The following is a 22387-nucleotide window of genomic DNA, read 5'->3' on the forward strand; positions in this document are numbered from 1 at the left end:
TACTTTAAGAAGTTGGGGGCTGGGCATGGTGGCTCATTCCCATAATCCCAGCATTTTGGGAGGCCAAGGAAGGATGATTGCTTGAGGCCAGGAGTTCAAGACCAGCCTGGGTAACATAAGGAGTGGCTATAACAGTAACAAAATTTGCTAGGCATAGTAGCATGCTTGTAATCCCAGCTACTCTGACTGAGGTAGGAGGATGGCTTCAGCCCAGGAGTTAGAGGCTGCGGTGAGCTATGATTGCACCACTGCCCTCCAGCCCAGTGACAGAGTGGGGAAACCCCATCTCAATTGTTAAAAAACAAAAACAAAAGCAGAACAAAACAAAAAAAAAGGTCTTGGGTGTGTTTTAAAACACTTTTCAACTCTGAGCTCCATGATGCTTCTTTCAGTTTCTCCAATCAGCTATGCTGTCTCTGGCTTCTGGGCCTTTGGTCATGTGGTTCCTTCCATCAGGACATATCCCCTCTTTGGCCAGCTGACTGCTTGCCATCTTTCAGATTTCAGCATAGAAATCACTTCCTCAGGCTGGGTGTGGTGGCTCACATCTGTAATCCCGGCACTTTGGGAGGCCAAAGCAGGTGGATTGCTAGGTTAGGAGTTCAAGACCAGCCTGGCCAAGATGGTGAAACCCCATTTCTACTAAAAATACAAAAATTAGCTGGGCATGGTCATGGGCATCTGTAATCTAATCCCAGCTACTTAGGAGGCTGAGGCAGAGAATTGCTTGAATCCAAGAGGCAGAGGTTGCAGTGAGCCAAGATTGCACCACTGTACTCCAGCCTGGGCAACAGTGCGAAATGCTGTCTCGCAAAAAAAAAAAAAAAAAAAAAAAAAAAAAAAAAAGAGAGAAATCACTTCCTCAGTGAAGTCCTCTTGACTTCTCCAACCAGAATTAGCTTCCCCTTCTCCATGCTCTCGTACCCCCCACACACCCTCCACCTCTGACTTCATATAGGAAATGGTAGTTTTTCTGTTTACTTGGCTATTCCCTGCACTGGACCATGACTTCCTTGAGAACAGAGGGTGTTTTATTTATCACTCCATCCCCAGTGCTAAGGGGAGTTGCAGGCCCCAGGTTTTGCTAGGGATGATCCCGTTTCTGTCTTTGCCCTGGGAAGTTTCAGATCCCTATCTCCCTGGGAGGGCTCTGACTACAGAAATAGTCAACCACCAGCTAGAAGTCATCATGGGGAAACATCTTTCATTAGTAAAAGAAGAGTTTGTTAACATGCAAACCTATTGACTTGCAGGAGAGCCTCTAACAGGGTCTCTTTAAGTGTGGTCTTTTTAAGTATTTGTTTTTTAAACATTAATCAGAGGGAGAATTTAAGATGTGGAATCTACGAATCCAAGAATCTCTCTAAAGTTAAGGCAAAGAATGGGAAATGTTCATGATTAGAACAGACCTTTGTGCACCTGGTTAGGAATTTTCTGTCTCATGACAGAAAGGCAAACATCTTCTGACCTGACTCCTTCCCCCGGCCCGGGTTGGCTGCTCCTACCCTGTACCTTCATTCAGCTCCGCCCAGTGTCGCCTGGCTGCAGCCTCTCTGCCCGTAGGTCTCAGAGCTCACTCTGGCTGTGCCGAGATGGGGCTGCCCGGGCCAGGGCTATGGCTGAAGAGGCTCTGGGTGCTCTTGGAGGTGGCTGTGCATGTGGCTGTGGGCAAACTGCTTCTGACATTGTTTCCAGACAGAGTCAAGAAGAACATACTAGCCATGGGCGACAAGACGGGTATGACCAGGAACCCTAACTTCAGCCACGACAACTGGATCCCGACCTTTTTCAGCACCCAGTATTTCTGGTTCGTCCTGAAGGTCCGTTGGCAGCGACTAGAGGACACGACTGAGCTAGGGGGTCTGGCCCCAAACTGCCCAGTGGTCCACCTCTCAGGACAGAGGTGCAACATTTGGGACTTTATGCAAGGTCAGGAGGCTGCTACCCACTTGCGGGGTGCTTGAAATAGCACCGGTAGAGGGGGATGAGGAGATGGGTTGGAAAGTCCTGAATTCTCCTAATACTCTTGCTGCACCTTGTGGAACTCGTCCTCTTCCTGCTTCCTGTAACTAGGACTTCTTGTGGATTCTGTTTCTCTAAGTAACATCACCACCTTCCCAGGCACTCACATCACGAACCACCCTGTCCGGCATTTCAGCCCCTGGAACACTGCTCTTACTGCACAGGCCGATCTGCCTCTCTCCGTTCGGCTCATGGCTCTCTGTCTGCGCCTCTCCTTGGACACTGCTGCTTTCTGCCTGGCACCTGGCTACCTAAGCACAAGTTTTATTTCCTTGCCCAATGGGGAGCCTCAGGAAAGGGTGTGTGTCTGATTTATCTCTGGATTCCTCAGCATGCTTGGCCCAGGGCCTAGATGCAGCAGGTAGAGAAGGCACCTGAGGCAGCTGGTTTATCCCGTGCTTTCCTTGTTCTTCTTTTATCTTCCTTTAAAAAAAAATTTTTTTTTTGAGACAGGGTTTCACTCTATTGCCCAGGCTGGAGTATAGTGGTGCATCCTTGACTTCCCAGCCATGCTCCCACCTTAGCCTCCCTAGTACCTGGGACTACAAGTGCACACCACAATATTCAGCTCATTTTTTAATTTTTTGTAGAGGTAGGGGTTTCACCATGTTGCCCAGGCTGGTCTTGAACTCCTAGACTCAAGTGATCCACTGACCTTGGCCTTCCAAAATGCTGGGATTACAGGCATGAGCCACTGTGCCCAGCCTATCCTGCGTTTTTCGAAGCATGTTCTTTAGAACCTAAAGTCCACAGATATGCTTTACTATGTAGTGTTCCCTGGTCAAAGTAGTTTGGGAAACCCTGAATACTATATCCTCCTCCTGGAATTTCATGTGCCTATGAGCGTGTGCACGTGAGGAGTTTACAGTTCCATAGAAGTGAAATGGAGGAGGCTATAAAAAAAACAGAACTTTTGCCTGCAGGACTTGGAAGGTTTCCTGTAGGAGGTGGCTCTGGAACTAGGTCTTGAAGAATGAGTAACATTTTTGTAGCTTGGCAAGGAAAAAGGGAAGAGTGTTTCAGAGGGGAAGGCAGGAGCTTCTTTTTTTGTTGTTGTTCATTCATAATTTTAAACCACAGTGCACAAATGACCTCAGTTTATTCAACTAATTCCTCTGGTAATACGAGCAATGGTAATAACTAACTTACCACATGCCCGTGTGCCAAGCACTGTAACAGAATTAGGCCAATTTGCTGAATGCCAATCATCTCCAGATCAGTTCCCTGAAAGCCAGCTTGCCTCATGGCCAGTTCACAGAATGTACTTGCATCACCTAACTGCCCGCTTTCAGGAAGTCGGTTTACATTTTAAAGACTGTTCAATTTGGGCCAGGCACAGTGGCTCACACCTGTAATTCCAACACTTTGGGAGACCAAGGTGGGTGGATCACTTGAGGTCAGGAGTTTGAGACCAACCTGGCTAACATGGTGAAACCCCATCTCTACTAAAAATACAAAAATCAGCCGGGCATGGTGGCAGGCGCCTATAATCTCATCGCTTGAACCCAGGAGGCGGAGGTTGCAGTGAGCTGAGATCATGCCACTGCACTCCAGCCTGGGTGACAGAGTAAGACTCTGGCTCAAAATAAAATAAAATAGACTGTTCAATTTGTTTTTGCTCCCTGCTGCTGCAGCTGAGACTATAAAATGTTGAGTGACCAGGTGCAGAGGCCACGCTTGTAAACCCTGCACTGTGAGCAGCCAAGTGGGAGGATTGCTTGAGCCCAGCAGTTCAAGAACAGCCTGTGCAACAGAGTGGAGCCCTGTCTCTACAAAATATTTAAAAATTAGTGGGGTGAGGTGGTGTGCATCTGTAGTTCCAGCTACTCAGAAGGCTGACTTGAGGTTACTGGAGCCCAGGAGTCGAGGCTGCAGTGAGCTGTGTTCCTACCAGTGCATTCCAGTCTACGTGACAGAGCAAGACCCTGTCTCATAAATAAATAAATAAATAAATAATTTTTAATGGCGAGAGGAGGAAACTGAAGCAAAAGAAAAATCTAGTTGCAAAATAGAGATGAATTTCAACACACTAACCTAAAGTCCCCTGAAATCGTAGGTACTAACAACACAGAAATAAACAGCATAGGCCTCTGCCCTGGAAAGCCTCTGAACCCTGCGTGAGAGACGGTGTTGTGTCAAGGAAGCAGAGGGCACTGGGGAAGGAACCCTGTCAAGAGTAGGGTAAGGAGGTGGCGAGGGAAAGCTTCCTGGAGGAGAGGATGGTAAACTGATTGTCTAGGGGCAGTGAAACCTTGGGGTGGGTGAGGAAGGCGGGTATGGGAAGCAGGGCAGGGCAGAAGGGAGGAGCAACAGAGGTCTGAGAAGTGGAAGAGCATCATTCAGTTTGGCAGAAGTGGGGTCCCAGAGGCAGGAAGGGGTGAAGGATGAGGCAGAAGGCATCATCAGGAACCGGAGCTTATGGGGCCTTGTGTGTCGTAGCTGCAGGTTGACTTTATCCTGGTGAGTTCTGGAAGAGTTTCTAAGTGGGAAGTAAACATAATCAGTTCTGCTTATTAGAAATATATTGACTGGGTGCAGTGGCTCACACCTGTCATCCCAGCACTTTGGGAGGCCGAGGCCAGTGAATCACTTGAGGTCAGGGGTTCAAGACCAGCCTGGCCAATCTGATGAAATCCTGTCTCTACTGAAAATACAAAAATTAGCTGGGTGTCATGGTGTGCGCCTGTAAGCCCATCTCATTCCTGGGCTTAAGCGGTCTTCCCACCTCAGCCTTCTAAGTAGCTGGGGCTAGACGTGTGTCACCACGACTGGGTAATTTTTTTTTAAGTGACGGAGTCTTGCTATGTGGCCCAGGCTTTTTGAGTTCCTACCTAAAGAGTGACAGAGTGACTCTCTGGGGTCATAGGAGGCCAGTGACTGGCCACTTGGCCACAGTTGACCTCTGAGCTTGTAATCCTAGGCGGAGGTTGCAGTGAGCCAAGATCATGCCACTACACTCCGGCCTAGGCAACAAAGCAAGATTCTGTCTCAAAAAATAAAAAGAAAGAAAGAAAGAAAGAAAAAGACATGTTGTAATACTTTGAAATCTACTAGGCCACCAAAAAGCTCTATTGTATGCTTTGGGTATAAACTCTGAACTCAGAGACACAGACAGAGAGACCTGAAGAATTTTTACTGATAATCTAAAGCAGCTGCTTCATTTTTCAAATGCAAAGGCCCAGAAAGGTGAATGACTTGCTTAGAGTCACACAGGGAGTTCTTAGAAGAGCCAGAACTAGAATGTGTGCCTTCTGACTCTCAGCTCGTGCACTTGCTGTTACTGGATGAGACAGCAGGAGCTCAGGGAAACTCTCGGCCACCTCCAGTCCTCGGTGTGTCCACACACATGCACACACACAATATACACACACTCTTGGACACACACAGTGCAAAACATCAGTAACTGGCATGGTGTGGCAGAAGGCAAGTTCTGGATGATTTACTTTCTGGATAACGAGAGTTAGTCTGAAATTGGTTTTATTTCAGCCCCTGTTTGAAATCTTTTAACATTTTTCCAAGTATACTTACAAGTGTTGTCCAGTAACAATAAATAGGATTTCTCTGCTGAGAGATCCTGATGAGGCAGTTACTGACCCGGGCTGTTTTCTCATGTATACAAAGGAGTTGGACTTGATAGTCTTCACTAGATTTTTTTTTTTTTTTAGAGATGGAGTTTTGCTCCCGTTACCCAGGCTGGAGTGCAATGGCACGATCTCGGCTCACCGCAACCTTTGCCTCCTGGGTTCAGGCAATTCTCCTGCCTCAGCCTCCTGAGTAGCTGGGATTACAGGCACGCGCCACCATGCCCAGCTAATTTTTTGTATTTTTTTAGTAGAGACGGGGTTTCACCATGTTGACCAGGATGATCTCGATCTCTTGACCTCGTGATCCACCCGCCTCGGCCTCCCAAAGTGCTGGGATTACAGGCATGAGCCACCGCGCCCGGCCTTCACTAGATGATGATGATGATGATGATTATTATTATTATTATTATTTTGAGACAGAGTCTCACACTGTTGCCCAGGCTGGAGTGCAGTGGTGTGATCTTGGCTCACTGCAACCTCCTCCTCCCAGGTTCCAGCAATTCTCCTGCCTCAGTCTCCTGAGTAGCTGGGATTACAGGCACTCTCTACCACATCCGGCTAATTTTTTGTATTTTTAGTAGAGACAGGGTTTCACTATGTTGGCCAGGCTGGTCTCGAATGCCTGACCTCATGATCCACCTGCCTCGGCCTCCCGGAGTGCTGGGATTATAGGCATGAGCCACCGCGCCTGGCCTGGATTCTTGAAATGGTCTTCTCTGCACTGTGATCTGTGGACATGGGCAGGGAATCAGCCCCCATGTACTCATCCTTTATCTCTCTGCTGCTGAGGAAAGCAGATAACTTAGCTTAAACTTTGCCCTCAATATTGACCACTGTACCCAACCACACGACAAATAATTAAACAAATGGCTCTGTGTCTTCCAGGGTCTGAATCAGTGGATGTTGAATTTTTTCCCAATTAAAAACAAGCTTTTATACAGCTGATACTTAGTTGATCACAACCATAAATCTTTCGGGTTATTTATTTTTTATTTTTAGTTTTTATTTTTATTGAGATGGAGTCTCATGCTGTTGCCCAGGCTGGAGTGCACTGGCACGATCATAGTTCACAGCAATCTCATTCCTGGGCTTAAGTGGCCTTCCCACCTCAGCCTCCTAAGTAGCTGGGGCTAGACATGTGTCACCACGACTGGGTAATTTTTTTTTAAGCGACGGAGTCTTGCTATGTGGCCCAGGCTTTTTGGGTTCCTACCTAAAGAGTGACAGAGTGACTCTCTGGGGTCATAGGAGGCCAGTGACTGGCCACTTGGCCACAGTTGACCTCTGAGCTGCCCTCCTGAAGCCTGGGCCTCCTTATCACATGGGTGAGGAATCATAGTGCAGTCAACCAGCAGAGACTGGGGCTATAAAAATCAATATTTGCATATTTTCTTTCTTTCTTTTTTTTAAGAGACAAGATCTTGTTATGTTGCCCAGGCTGGAGTACAGCAGCTATTCACAAGTGCTATCATCATATAATACAGTCTTGAACTTCTGGGCTCAAGCGATCCTCCTGCCTCAGTCTTCTAAGTAGCTGGAACCATAGACACACTTGTCTGTATCTGACTCATTTTTTGCAGTTTTGGCTGCCCAGCTCCTAACTCTCCTTCCTACTTAGAATTCTCTTTTTTGTATTCTGTTTATGAAACAGTGTGCCCAGCCTTTCTCTATATAAGGAATATAAACCAGTTTTGTTTCTTCTTTTACTTGGCCAGCAGGAAACTCAGAGTCAAAATATAGCTCAGTTACAAAAAAATGCATGGGATCTATGGCCTGTGTGTATTCCATTTTCCCCTCCTGTTGTATGCCTCCCAGAGGGGCATGATTAGAACAAAATCTGGCCAGGCATGGTAGCTCACACCTGTAATCCCAGTACTTTGGGAGGTCAAGGTGGGCAGATCACCCAAGGTCAGGAGCTTGAGACCAGCCTGGCCAACATGATGAAACCCCATCTCTACTGAAAACACAAAAATTAGCTGGGTGTGGTGGTATGCACCTGTAATCCCAGCTACTTGGGAGGCTGAGGCAGGGGAATTGCTTGAACTTGGGAGGCGGAGGTTGCAGTGAGCTGAGGTCGCACCTTTGCACTCCAGCCTGAAAAAAGTAAATAAAATAAAATAAAAAAAGTATATTTAATATTTTAATATAGGTGTAAGGAGCTTTAAATTCTTTGCAGAATAGCAGAACACGGAGGAGGTATAGTTAACCAAATAAACCAAATAAGCAAGTTAAGATGCCCTCTACTCACCATCTATCAGCAAGCCCTGTCAATTCCACCTTCTCCCCAACTCTATTGGCCTACATTAGCAAGCCCAGGCTCTCATTCTCTCTCTCTCTCTCTCCCTCTCTCTCTCTTCCTCTCCCTCCCTCCCCCTACCGCCTCTCGTAGAGACACAGTCTCATTCTGTCACCCAGGCTGGAGTACAGTGGCACAATCACAGCTGACTACAGCCTCAACCTCTTGGGCTTAAGGGATCCTCTGGCCTCAGCCTCCTGAGTAGCTGGGACTACAGACACATACTACCAGGACCAGCTAATTTTTTTGTGTGTGTGCAGGCGAAGTCTTGCTATGTTGCCCAGGGTGGTCTCGAACTCATGGGCTCATGCGATCCTCCTGCCTCGGCCTCTCAAAGTGCTGGGATTACAGGCATGAGCTATTGCGTCCAGGCCCATTGTCTTTCATGTAGACTTCTCCAATGCCCCCAACTGCTTATCCCTCACTTTCCTTCTCACTCTTAGTCCTTTCTCCACAGAGCAGCCAGAGTGATCTTCAAGTGTAAATCTGTCATTACATAGCTCTACTGTAGCAGTCAGGGTTCTGGCTTGTAAGCAACAGAAGCTCCCTCTGGTTTTCTTGGTCACATACACATATGTACATAAAGGAACATACTGGAAAGATGTTGAATGCTTTCTAGAATCAATATCAGCTGGTCTTGATTGGACTGTCTTTTAGCATCAATAGTTGGGCTTGAATGCTGCTGTCATTGTGGTTGCCATGGGAACCCATCACCATCCCTTACAGGGGCACCACACTGGTCTGTGGATGAATTCTACCATCTCAATGACTCCCAGAATCAAAGATCTATGTGGAAGAGTATAATTAGCCCAGCTGGGGTCACTGCCTGAGCCCTGGCTGCCGGGGTAAAGTGTGAACCTGGCCCTTCTGTCTTCCACAGAGCAAGGCTGGGCACACTGTTTCATAAATAGACTACAAAATAGGGAATTCTAAGTAGGAAGAAGAGTTAGGAGCTGAGCAGCTAAAACTGCAAGAAATGAGTCGAATGTAATCAAGTGTGCCTTTAGTTCCAGCAACTAAGAAGGTTGCAGCAGGAGGATCGCTTGAGCCTAGAAGTTCAAGGCTGTAGTGTATTATGATGGTACCTGTGAATAGCCACTGCACTCCAGCCTGGGCAACATAACTAGATCTCGTCTCTTAAAAAAGAAAACAGAGAAAGCAGATATGCAACAATATTGACCACCCGTGCTTTCTATCCCCATGTTAGCCCACATACCTAGAATAAAATCCAGATTCTTTACAAAGGCTTATGAGAGCCTACCTGCTCTGGCCCGTCCCTAATTCTCTAACCCCTCTCTTGTTGCTTCCCATGTCAGTGCTTTTGTGGGGCCTTGAACACACCAAATTCTGTCCCTCCTTGGGGACTCCTTGACCTCATGATCTGCCCACCTTGGCCTCCCAAAGTGCTGGGATTACAGGCGTGAGCCCCCGCAGCTGGCCGCCTGTCCTTCATTTCTCAGGTTAATGGCAGCTCCTCTCTGCCCCACCTGTCTAAAGTAGATCACTCCTTTCTAGTCTGTCTCCTAACACTGATCATAATTGGAAACGTCCTCATTTATGCATTGACTTACTTTTTTTGCCTGTCTCCCATTAAGCAGACTTCAAACTGCACACAGCCAGAGAGCTGCTGGTCTCATTCTCTGTGGAATCCCCAGTGTGTGGCAGGGAGACTCGCATATTTTAAGTGCTGAATAAATACTTCTAGATAAAATGAGAGTGTGCTACATGTTGGAGATATGAGGATGAATGAGAAACAGGCCCTGGCCTCAGGGGACAATGAGTAGGGGGCGCTGGGGAGCATGTGGACACTTAAACAGGCCATGTCACAGTGCAAGACCAGCCACGCTCCAATAGATATATTGGTAAGGGCTCAACATTGTCAGCTCTGGCTCTAAGAAACCACAGGGGGCTGGCTGCTCCCCAGAGTTGTCCTCAGGCTAGGATGGGGAGTTACAGAAGCCTTCCACCCAGGGCTGGCTTCATGGACACGGAACCAGTGAATCGCACAGGGACCCATACTCAAAAGGGCCTTGTCCTTGGGGTTTAATGTTCTACAGCAGCTGTCTTGAATTTTTGTTGTTGCTGTTTTTAGTACACCAGAGTTGCAAAGTATTTCTTGAAATTCTTCAAAATTTTATCTTTGAATCTGCATTTTGTAAGTGAAACCCTATGTGACAATGGAACATGCCCGGAGGACTTGGAGGCTCTGCTCACACAGGCTCCTGCCTTCCACAGCCTCCCTGCCCCGCCAGGACATGTTCTCCAGGGCCCACTCTCCCATCCCCAGGTGTTCCTTCCTGCTCCCACCCACAGACTGCTGCCATCTCCTGACCCTAGAGTGGGCCTGGATACAGAAGTGAGGAAGGTGGGGGTCAGGTGAGGAAGGTGGGGGTCAAGTGAGGAAGGTGGGGATCAGGTGTCACATCCCCCATTGTCTCATGGCAGCTGTCCCCATCCCGGGCTCACAGTGACCAAGGGTAGGGGGAGCCTCTCGCCTACCCCTTCCCTCATCAAGGTACCTAGTACGTCCCTCACAGAGGTTGCAATACCCTGTGGGTTGGGGTAGTGGGCAGGTGGGAAGGGGCCGTGTCTGGCTCAACTTCTGTGATTTTGGGTGGGGCATGGCATGTTGGTCTGGTGGCTGGAGGGAGAGGGGAGGTCCACGCATACTTAGTTTCTGGGATGCTGGGTAGCTGTGAGGATCTGCTCTCACTCTATGAATATCCCTGTATCAGGGGAGTATGACATTAAATAGCAACTAAAAGGAGGGACCGTAGAAAATTAGAAACATCTTTGGGAGGCCAAGGCAGGTGGATCACCTGAGGTCAGGAGTCTGAGACCAACCTGGCCACCATGGTGAAACCCTGTCTCTACTAAAAATACAAAAATTAGCCAGGTGTGGCGGCACGCATCTAGAGTCCCAGCTACTCAAGAGTCTAAGGCAGGAAAATCACTTGAACCCAGGAGGTGGAGGTTGTAGTGAGCTGAGATTGCGCCACTGCATTCCAGCCTGGGCGACAGAGCGAGACTCCGTCTCAAAAAAAAGAAGGAAACGTCTTTATATTTTAATGAATTTTTTTTTAATTTAAAAAAATTTTTTTAAATTGCATTTTCGGTTTTGGGGTACATGTGAAGAACATGCAAGATGGTTGCATAGGTACACACATGGCAGTGTGATTTGCTGCCTTCCTCCCCCTCACCTATATCTGGCATTTCTCCCCATGCCATCTCTCCCCACCTCCCCACCCCCCTATTTTAATGAATTTTATGGCACTTTCCCCCACTTTTTGGACAAGGAGCCCTGCATTTTCATTTGGCAGCAGGCCCAGCAAATTATGCAGCAGTTCCTTCTCCAACCGTTCACTTTCTTTGTGGAGCTGCCTTTGGTGCCTCCCAGCTTCATAGCTCAGGGAGGAGATAAAAGCTCATAGCAACAGCTAAGCACCTACTATAGGCCAGGCACCAGATGAAGCCCTTAACTCTAAATTTATTTACTCCTCATAACAGTGCTATAAAGTATTATTATGCCCTCTTGTGGACGAAGAAACTGAAGTGCTATGAATAGAAAGAGCACTAAACCAAGAGTCCTGAAACCAGAATGTTCATTTTAACTCCTCACTGACCTGCTGTGTGACCTGGAGCAAGTGTGTAAAGCTCAGTTTCTTTGCCTATAAAATGGAGACAAATGACCAACCCTGCAGCATTACTAATCCCATCACATGAGAGAACGGATGCCTGCCTGCCTCATAAACCGCATGAAAGGGGCTCCTCATCATATTTAAGGAGCCTGACATGCAGCAACTGCAGGTGGTCTGCTGAAACCACCTAACAAAAACCTCTCATTTAGCAGCCCCTGCTAAGTCATACTCTCTAGACTTTGGACCCCAGTGCCTAGGACCCTTCCTGGGGTGTGTGGTGGGGGGAAATAGCAGATTTGAACATAGGAGTGAAAATGGTGCTTATAAAAGAAAGCTGTGTGTAGAGTCTCAGTTTGTGATGGTTCTTTCTGTTTCAGGCAACAGGCCCCTGGTGCTGAATTTTGGAAGTTGTACCTGACCTTCATTTATGTTCAAATTTGACCAATTCAAGAGACTTACTGAAGACTTTAGTTCCGTAGCAGATTTTCTCATCATTTACATTGAAGAAGCACATGCATCAGGTACAGGAAGATTCTCTGCCTCTTCCACCTCTTCCTGCTGTCTCTTTTCTCTCTCTCTTTCCCCCAGGCCCCATCTCAAGGTTGGAAGGTGGAGGGCGGAAGAGGAGGAGAGAGGGGAAGAGCCGCTCTTCGCTGTGCGCCCACCACTCTCAGGCCCCGCGCTAGGCTAACCTCACAGTCTGTGCTTTACAGAGAGCAGAACACCTGCAGTGACAGAGTCTGGCTGGGAGAGGATTCTAACATTTTCATCAGATAAACAGGGAAGTCAAGGGAGAGGAACTGATTTGAACACATTTACGAGGAATTTAGACCCATTCAAAATGTGACAGGTGAAATGAATGGCCATATGGCAATTTTCTTTTCCTTTTTCTTTTTTTTTTTTTTTTTTTTTTTTGAGACAAGGTCTCATTCTGTTGCCTGGGCTGGGGCTGGAGTGCAGTAGCACTCATATGGCTCACTGCAGCCTCAACCTCCTGGGCTAAATTGATCCTCCTGCCTCAGCCTCCCGAGTAGCTGGGACTGCAGGCACATGCCACCATGCCCAGCTAGTTTTTTTTATATTTTTTATAGAGACAGAGTTTCACCACGTTACTCAGGCTGGTCTCAAACTCCTAGGTTCAAGCAATCTGCCCACGTCGGCCTCCCAAAGTACTGGGATTACAGGTGTGAGCTACTGTGCCTGACCTATATGGCAGCTTATAAAATACATCCCAAGACTCCAAGCGACATTACAGTTCACCTCCGTCAGTAGTTCCGAAGCTTTGGTAAGCATCAGGACCACCTGGGGTGCTTGTTAAAACAGACTGCTGGACCACACCCCGGGGTCGAGTCCGTCTGGGATGGGGACCCCAGAATGTGCATTTCTCACAAGTTCCAGGTGACACAGATGCTTCTGGTCTTGGGAGCACACTTAGAGAACCACTACTTTAGGCCAGCTTTTACCTGGGAGAAAATCCTTTCTACAGCTCCTAACTAGTGGTCACCCATCTTCATTACTTCTCAGGAAATCCTGCTCCTTTGCTGGACAGCTCTGTTCATGAGAAAGTTCTTCCTTATAAAGGGCAAGACACGTCCCTCCCTGAAATTTCTACACCTTGGTCTAGAAGTTGTAGAAGCCCATTGAACTTTATAAAAGGGTCAGACACCCCTCCATCTCCCTGATCTCCACGGGGCTTGAATTCATGAGTTTGGCCCAAATCTGAAATCTGGAGATTGAATAAGGCAAGAAGCCTGGTGTGGCCAAGAGGAACAAAAGTCATGTGCTCACTCATCTCCCCACAAGATGGGAGAGAAGCTGTCTGACTCATTTCTGTCACCCAGCACCAGCAGAGTCCATGTCACACAGTCAGAGCTCAGTAAAAGTTAGGTAAGTGTTTAGGACAATATAAGCTTTGCTGGTTTGTCTGTGTGTTGTAAGCACAGAGATTACTACTGATTAATTCTCAGCCAAGTTGGACCATCAGTGCTTTTCCCGGTGTGGTCCCTAGATGCCTGGTGTTAGAACCACCTGGACTGCTTACTAAAAATGCATATTCCAGGGCACCACCCAGACCCATTACATCTTGATTTATATACACCTAAAGGTTTAAGGACTGCTTTCAACTTATTATTGTGTTCGTTTAAATGGCAGCTTATTATTATTATTATTATTATTATTATTATTTTCAATTACTAAACGTTTAAAATATATTTCTAAACAGAATGGGCCAACTCAGTAACAGTAACTGCTGATCTCCATAGCAGAGTAACCCACAAAGACAGAACTGATTTCTTTCCCATAATCGGGTGAAAAATATACAACTTGCTTCTGAACCAAAACCACAATTTCTGCAGTTTAAAATGTTTCACTGCTAATATGGCCCTGGTAGAAATTATGCAGTTTTTTTCTTTTAAAAAAAAAATTAAAAAAATTTCCTAAGACACTAAATGATCAATCTGGAATGTAGATTCTGAGCACAAAACAGCTCAGTCAACCTAAAAAATAAAGAAAAAATTCCCATCACCTGTCTCAGTAGAGCCTGAAAGGAGAGAAGTAGTGTGGGGAACCCCTGCTTTGGTATGGAGAGTCCCGGCCCCTTGACCCAGACCGAGACCGTGAGTAGCCATAGCTGGTGCTTCTCTCAGGATAAACTCGGATGTAGGAAGTTTCACCCTCATGAGAGCAGAATTTGGTGTCATCCAGTTTACGCAGGGCATATTCCATGTCTTCTTTTCTGAGATACTCAACCATCCCCACTCCATCCTTCTGCACATCGGCATAACAGACATCCCCCAAAGTCCTTATTAAGACTTTGGGGCAACTTAAAATATTAGCACAAGGAAATAGGTAAATGGAGGTCCATCATACCACTCTCTCTACCTTCATGTATTGTCTTACTCTGTTTTGTGTTGCAATAAAAGAATGCCTTAAATGGTATAATTTATAAAGAAAATATATTTATTTAACCCATGGCTCTGCAGATGGAAGTTTAAGGGCATGGCCCTGGCTTCTGGCAAGGGCTTTTGTGCTGTATCCTGACATGGTGGAGAAGATGAAAGGGGAAGTCAACACTTGGAAAGAAGAGGCAAAAACCTGAGGGGGTTCCTGACTTTATAACAACCACTCTCACAGAAATGAATCCATTCCTGCAACAATTAATTCAGACTTGCAAGAGTGAGAACTCACTTGAGAACAGCATCAAGCCTTATATGAGCGATCTACCCCCATGACCCAAACACCTTCCACTAGGCTCCGTCTCTCAACACTGCCACATGGGGGACCAAATTTCAACATGAGTTTCAGTGGGAACAACCAAACCATATCCAAAACGTAACACGTATATATGGAAATTTCCATAATAAAACTTAAAAAAAAAAACCAGCCTGGGGACTAGCAGAGCAAACATAAGCACAATATATCTCTTGGTCAAATATCCCTTTGTGACAGCAGCAGCCATCAGTTAAAGAAAGAGACCTTGGGCAGTGAGTGACATAGGTGTTTGTAGTCTCCATGGCAGTGAAGATATAATATCTTGATGTCATCACAGCTGACAGGTGAAGTTCAGCCAAAGCTAAATTGTCTTGGGGCAGCACTTCTCAAACTTTAATGTGCACTCTGGTCACCTGGAGATCTTATGTAAATGCAGATATTGGTTCAGGAGGGCCAGGCTGGAATGGAGCCCAGGTGAGGTAAGGCTACCGGTCCAGGGTCCACACTTTGAGTAACAAGGTCCTAAAGGATATAGCTTTAATCTTTAAAAGAACAAATTGCAAACTGCCACAAGAGGAGTGGGATCATCACAGATAATTGTTTCCTGGTCCTGAGACCTATCCCTTGACCCATTTTTCCTGGAGTCGGACTGGGCAAATTTAACCTTTTTCAGAACCCAGAGCTTCCCACCTCAAGCCACTGAGGAAAGGCTTCCTGTTCCTGTCCCGACATACCAGTTTTTCTGCTCTGTGATTTACCATTGCTAATGCAGACAGTTCTTTCTCCTCCCCATCTCCTTCCCAAGGGTCTTTGTTTCTGTCAGACAGAAGTAGGTATGGCCTGAACCTCAGAAATAAAACACAGAGAGCCAGTGTCCACCAATCCTAGTGGATCTGGGGTCTGTGTCCCAAATCAGTTGGCCTCCTTGTCCCCACATACCACATTTGTCCAGGTGGAATATGGGGAGGCATGAAGTGTGGTGGGAAGAACACAAACTTTAGAATTTCAGACCTAAGTGTGAATTCTAGCTCTGTTGGCTTCACCTCTTCAGTGCTTCAGAGTCTGCGTGACCTTGGGGCAGGTAGAAGGGCAAAGCCACTAGCAGTTTATGGTTGTTTTTTTCAACTTGTGGGCCCACTGTGTGCCTCTCAAGGACAGGCAGGATGATGGTTTGGAGGGTAGTATGATTAGAAGGCAGGGAGAATGCTTAGGAGTGCATGGGAACAAGGGTAACTGCGAGGCCAGCTATTGTACTTGGCTATGAGCTCACCCTGAGTGGCTGATCTTGCGGCTGTCAGTAGAGCTCATGCAACATCAGCTGCAGTAGCAGAGGTAATAGTATCTGAACTAAGAAAAAAGAAGGCCCCACTCTGCTTACTCTGCAGGTGGGTGGGTCAAGGAATCTGAATATTTCACCCATCTGGCTAGAGCAAAAAGCTGGAGAGATGCGGAGGAGCCAGGTCACTGAGAGCCTGGGGGACGACACAGAGGAGCTTGAGATTTGATTTGTCCTGAAGGCAGTAGCCACAGAAAGATCAAAGATTAGGCAGGAGAGTGACATGCTCGGATTTGCCTTTTTTTTTTTTAGACGTAGTTTGCTTTTGTCACCTAGGTTGGAGTACAATGGTGTAGTCCTGGCTCACTGCAACCTCTGCCTCCCGGGTTCAAGCGATTCACCTGCCTGAGCCTCTCAAGTGGCTGAGATTACAGGTGTGCACAACCACGCCCAGCTAATTGTATTTTTAGTAGAGATGAGGTTTCACCATGTTGGCCAGGGTGGTCTCGAACTCCTGACCTCAGATGATCTGCCCGCCTCAGCCTCCCAAAGTGTTGGAATTACAGGTGTGAGCCACTGCACCCAGCCCAGATTTGCATTTTTGAAAGCACACTGTGGTGAAGAATTAGGAGAAGAAAATTGTTTAGACTCTGGAGAGTAGGACTTAAACTGGATATGAATTAGAATAATCTGGAAGGCTGTTAAAACACAGATGTCTGGGTCCCATTCCTAGTCCATCTAGGCTGAGGCCTAGGGTTTTCACTACTTAACAAGCTTCCAGGTGATGCTGATGCTGCTGGTCTGGGGACATACACTTAGGGAACTACTGATCTAGAACCTTGCCTCTTCAAGTGTGGTCCAGGCACCAGTGGTCTTGGCCTCCTGGAAGTTAGCTGGACTCTCGGCCCCACCTTCGACAGACTAAATCAGAATCTTACTTTACCAACGTCCCCAAATGATGCATGCAAATTCAAGATCAAGGAGTGCTGGTTTACTGGACTATTTCACATTGAAGAGCAGGGGCCTGGCAGCCAAGAGCCCTGGGCTTCAGTTTTAGATCAATCACTAATTCTCGATGTGATCTTGCACATTCAACCATAATAGGAAACTAGGCTAATTGTTGCCAAGGGCTCCTCTGAGAACCTCAGTTAAAAGTGAGGGGCTATTTAGTCTGCAGAAAGTGTGTGCCATGTCAATGGAACTTGCTGCCTGGCCTTTCTCTTGTAGATGGCTGGGCTTTCAAGAACAACGTGGATATCAGAAATCACCAGAACCTTCAGGACCGCCTGCAGGCAGCCCATCTGCTGCTGGCCAGGAGCCCCCAGTGCCCTGTGGTAGTGGACACGATGCAGAACCAGAGCAGCGAGCTCTACGCAGCACTGCCTGAGAGGCTCTACATAATCCAGGAAGGCAGGATCCTCTACAAGGTGGTGACCTGGGGGTAGGGGGCCCAGGGAGGAAAAGGGGTCCAGGGAGGGAGGGCATGGGCAAAAAGAAGGCTTTGCATCAAGCAGAACTGGATTCAAATCATCACCCAGTCATTTACCAGCCATGTGACCATGGGCGAGTCCTTTCACTTTTTGGAATTCCTTCAATTTCCTCTTCTGCAAAATAGGAATGTTGATCCCCACCTCACAGGGGATGAAATAATGCACACAAAAGTCCCTAGCATTTGGACTGGAGCTGCATCCTCCTGGCTGCCTTTTGAACCCAGGTAACGGCCCAGTCCTGGTCTGGTTTCAAGCTGAGAGACAGAGACTGTTGTTTTTGTTTTTGGGGGGTTTTTTGAGACAGACTCTCACTCTGTTGCTAAGGCTGGAGTGCAGTGGAGTGATCTCGGCTCACTGCAACCTCCACCTCCCGGGTTCAAGCGATTCTTCTGGCCTCAGCCTCTCAAGTAGCTGGGATTACAGGTGCACACCACACCTGGCTAGTTTTGGTATTTTTGGTAGAAATAGGGTTTCACCATGTTGGCCAGGCTGGTCTTGGATTCCAGACCTCAAGTGATCTGCCCACCTTGGCCTCCCAAAGTGCTGGGATTACAGGCATGAGCCACCGTGTCTGGCCTGTTTTTATTTTATAGACAATGTTCAGAGAGGGAGAATTGACTTTGCCAAGGTCACACTGGTCAAGGCTCTGATTTCAATTCTAAATCCCCTGATGGAGTGGGCCAGAAATGAGAAGATCTGATGCTGCTAATATCTGAGGCAGGCCTGAGCCCGGGCTGGCAGGGTAGAAGGCTCACGGGGAATGGAATCCATGGTCTGGAGCTGGAAATGCTAGATGCAGGGATGGGAGGCAGAAATGCAGTCCAGACTCCCTTTCTGGTGATCGTTCCCTCTCAGGAGTTCCATGCGGGTAGATCATGAGGTCAAAAAATCGAGACCATCCTGGCCAACATGGTGAAACCCCGTCTCTACTGAAAATACAAAAAATTAGCTCGGTATGGTGGCATCACTTATAGTCCCAGCTACTCGGGAAGCTAAGGCAGGAGAATCCCTCGAACCCAGGAGGCGGAGGTTGCAGTGAGCCGAGATCGCGCCACTGCACTCTGGCCTGGTGACAGAGCGAGACTCCCATCTCAAAAAGAAAAAAAGAGTTCCAGCCTGGTCAGGGTGAGGGAGGTAAGTGCACAGCCTCTGACCCTTTAGACACAGTTGTCTTGACCTCCCTTGAGAAGGTAGAAACTACGTCTTAAAACTACAGAAGGGATTTCATGCCTTGGGGAGCAGATGAAATCAAGTATGTGGATGTTCTTCTGTCCATAGATCAAGATCAAGCTGACCCTACTTATTCAGATGAAACAAGTGGAAACTTGCAGCTAAATTCCCCGTGGTGCAAGGGTCACAGTAGAATTCAGGTCCTTCATCCTTTCCTGTACCCTGAGACATGGTTCAGGCACGACAGCTGGGCACTGAGCAAACACCAGAAACACAAAAATGAATAAAGAATGATCCACATCTTACTTCAAGGCACTCACAGGCTGAGGGATAAGGAAGACCCAAATAAGACTGGTACAGTGTTATTGCTGCGGGACTCCAGAGCAGGGGTCAGCATGCCTTTTCTGTATGGGGCCGGATAGTAAATATTTTCAACTTCGTGCCAAGTAATCCCTGTCGCAACAATTCAGTTCTGCTGTTGTAGTACAAGAGCAGCTGCAGAGAGCATGCAGATGAAGCATGTGAGGCATCGGCCCCGACCTGGCTCTCAGGCTGCACATTTTTCAACCTCTGGGGAAGGGTAGGCTTCTCAGAGGAGGCAGCAATTGCTTGATCCTTGAAGGATAAGGAGTTGGCCAAGTGAGCACAGTGAGTGAAAAATCACTGCAGCATAGGGAAGAGGGTAGGCAGAGGCACTGAGGCATAGTAGGGCAGAGTATGAATAAAGGATGGGGACACTGGGGTGGCAGGGGTCTCATTCTGGACCAAGGGGTTATAAGCCAACGGAGAGTCACTGATGGGTTTGGAGCAGGAAAGAGGCATGATCAGACCTGTACTCAGAAAGTTCACTGGTTCGGCCAGGTGCAGTGGCTCATGCCTGTAATCCCAGCACTTTGGGAGGCTGAGGAGGCAAAGGCTGCAGTGAGCAAAGATTGGGCCACTGCTCTCCAGCCTGGGCGACAGAGCGAGACTCTGTCTCAAAACAAAATACAACAACAAAAGAAAGTTCACTGGTTCCATGGCCAGGCATGGTGGCTCATGCCTGTAATCCTGGCATTTTGGGTGGCCAAGGCAGGCAGAGCACTTGAGGCCAGGAGTTCGAGAGCAGCCTGGCCCATGTGGCAAAACCCCATCTCTATTAAAAATACAAAAATTAGGCAGGCATGGTGGTGTGTACCTGTAATCCCAGCCACTCGGGGGGCTGAGGCATGAGAATCACTTGAGGCCGGAAGGCAGAGGTTGCAGTGAAGAAAGTTCACTGGTTCCTGGATGAAAAATGGACCAGAGGGAGCAGGGTAAGGACTGGGGATAGGAGGGAGGGTGGCAGCTGCCCAAGCTGTGGATGAAAAGGGCAGACCTAGGGCAGTAGAACTGGAGAGGCAGAGATGGCTGAGGTAGGACGGGTAGAACTTGATGTGAGGCTAGAGAGGAAGATTAGGCCAGTCCGAAGGTCTGATTATGGAAGAAAACCTTATTTGTATAGGCTTCTTCTCATTCTGAAAGTCTGTGTCACTTTACGTCCTTTAGTTTTCCTCCTACTTCTCTGTCCAGCCTTCCCGTTAACTGCTGATGGCACTGTAGACGCTTTTTCACCCACCTCACAGCTGCAACTGCCATTGAATTAGTCATGCTGACGATGCCCACGTAGACATCATTTGACCAGATCTTGCAACTAAGCTCCAGACCTACATGTCCCTTACAAGTTGGAAATCTGGGAATGCCTGATTCATTTCTCTTGCAGGGTAAATCCGGCCCTTGGAACTACAATCCAGAGGAAGTTCGTGATGTTCTGGAAAAACTCCACAGTTAATCTGGACAGATACCTCAATTCTAGGTGACCAACAGGAGGGCTTCTCAAGGCTTGCCTCTCCCTGAGACCCAGCTGGCTTCTACCTTTGACCTGTGTCCCTAGCTGAATCACTAGCTCAGATTATTCTAATCTAAGCAAACAACTCCCAGCTGCGGAATACAGGTCACAGCACCCAATCAGGACAAACTGTTATCATCAGAAGATGACACAACACTCGAGCTGTTCAGGCCAGTTTCCTATTGAAGAAAGAACTGAAGTACAGCTTCACACTGCTCCCACCCTGGAGACCACATTCATTGCACACTGTCTTTGAGAGAGCAGTCGCACTCCACAGGCACACTTCTAAGGTACGGTGTCTCTCTCCAGCCACTCTGATACCACGTAATTCAAGCTGGCCTTCCTTCTATTAGGGAAATTCATTTTATCCGGTTTGCATTTATGGAATTGATCACTTAAGACACTGAATTGGTTTTTAGTACCAAGTATGGGAAGAATTCCAGTTGTCAGGAAGAGATGAGGAGTTGGAAGAGGAGGGATTAGAAACAGGAGGAGGCAGTCATCCTCTCCCTGCCAAAAGATTTAAACCTGTCTACGTTGGTGGTGATGATGGGTAGGTTTCCATGGTAACACATCTCTAATTTTACCAGGGAAGAGGAGAGCACTCACTTTACCATCTTCAAATGTATTTTATAGAAATCTAGCTCTCTGTACCCTGAAATCTTCCACTAGCCTCACTTTTCAACATATTCACCTGTAAGGGAGGGTTGGCTTCCCAAAAGCATAACCTTGACCAAACCAAACAACAGGCAGCAGCAACGCTGTCATTCAGTTACGCAGAAGCTCCTACGTGAAATTCTGTTTCTTTGATTTCTTCGCAAGTCTCTTAATGGTCATTTGTGTTAGATTACATCAAACTAATGGATAACCATTGTTATTCATCTGTTTTAACTCTGTGTCTTTACATATTTGTTTATGATGGCCACAGCCTAAAGTATACACGGCTGTGACTTGATTCAAAAGAAAATGTTATAAGATGCAGCAAGCTAGTAACAGAATGATTAAAACATATTAGGCTATTTTGGATGGCTTCAGTGTGATCTTTATATTTTCTTTTCCAATTTGTATCGGCCCAGTGTAATCCGACCAGCAAAAATACCATTTGCTGGAAGAGCCTCATTTGTGGAGAACAACATTCAGGCTCTACGTTACATGTTAAATGTGGTTTTATCTTATGAACTCCTGCTGGAGTGAAATAATTTTTCACATTGGAATCAAATTACCTTTACAGCATGACATAAAAATGGATCTGAAAGGCCTTTCGCTAGCATGAGAACATATTCTCTTTAGCTCTACTTTAGTTGCTACAATGTTAACATTATTAATGTTGTCATTTTACTCTTTTAAGAAGAGTTATTATTGCGGGAGGCTGAGGCAGAAGAATCAATTGAACCCAGGAGGCGGAGGTTGCAGTGCGCCAAGATGGCGCCACTGTACTCTGGTCTGGGTGACAGAGTGAGACTGTGTTAAAAAAAAAAAAAAAAAGTTATTTATTTTTTTCTGAGACGGAGTTTCGCTCTTGTTACCCAGGCTAAAGTGCAATGGTGAGATCTCAGCTCACCGCAACCTCTGCCTCCTGGGTTCAGGCAATCCTCCTGCCTCAGCCTCCTGAGTAGCTGGGATTACAGGCACGCACCACCATGCCCAGCTAATTTTTTGTATTTTTAGTAGAGACGGGGTTTCACCATGTTGACCAGGATGGTCTCGGTCTCTTGACCTCGTGATCCACCCGCCTCGGCCTCCCAAAGTGCTGGGATTACAGGCTTGAGCCACCGCACCCGGCCCAAACAAAAAAGTTACTATTAATCATCTACCAGGCACAGTAATTTTCAGA

General features: G+C 47.1%; 2 protein-coding genes across 2 annotated transcripts in view; one reads left to right on the forward strand and one right to left on the reverse strand.

The window, feature by feature from the left end:
• IFT25 (intraflagellar transport 25) overlaps positions 1 to 22387 on the reverse strand; it is a 59930-nt gene that overhangs the window by 2641 nt on the left and 34902 nt on the right. The gene's annotated exons all lie outside the window — the stretch shown is intronic.
• On the forward strand, positions 1539 to 20530 carry DIO1 (iodothyronine deiodinase 1). The gene is made up of 4 exons (XM_010348760.3): positions 1539 to 1929; positions 11918 to 12061; positions 17254 to 17453; positions 20428 to 20530. The coding sequence occupies exons 1-4, from the start codon at positions 1593 to 1595 to the stop codon at positions 20494 to 20496; spliced, it is 750 nt and encodes a 249-aa protein (XP_010347062.2). The 5' UTR covers positions 1539 to 1592; the 3' UTR covers positions 20497 to 20530.

Source organism: Saimiri boliviensis, chromosome 11 (assembly GCF_048565385.1).
Source record: "Saimiri boliviensis isolate mSaiBol1 chromosome 11, mSaiBol1.pri, whole genome shotgun sequence".
NCBI lineage: Eukaryota > Metazoa > Chordata > Mammalia > Primates > Cebidae > Saimiri > Saimiri boliviensis.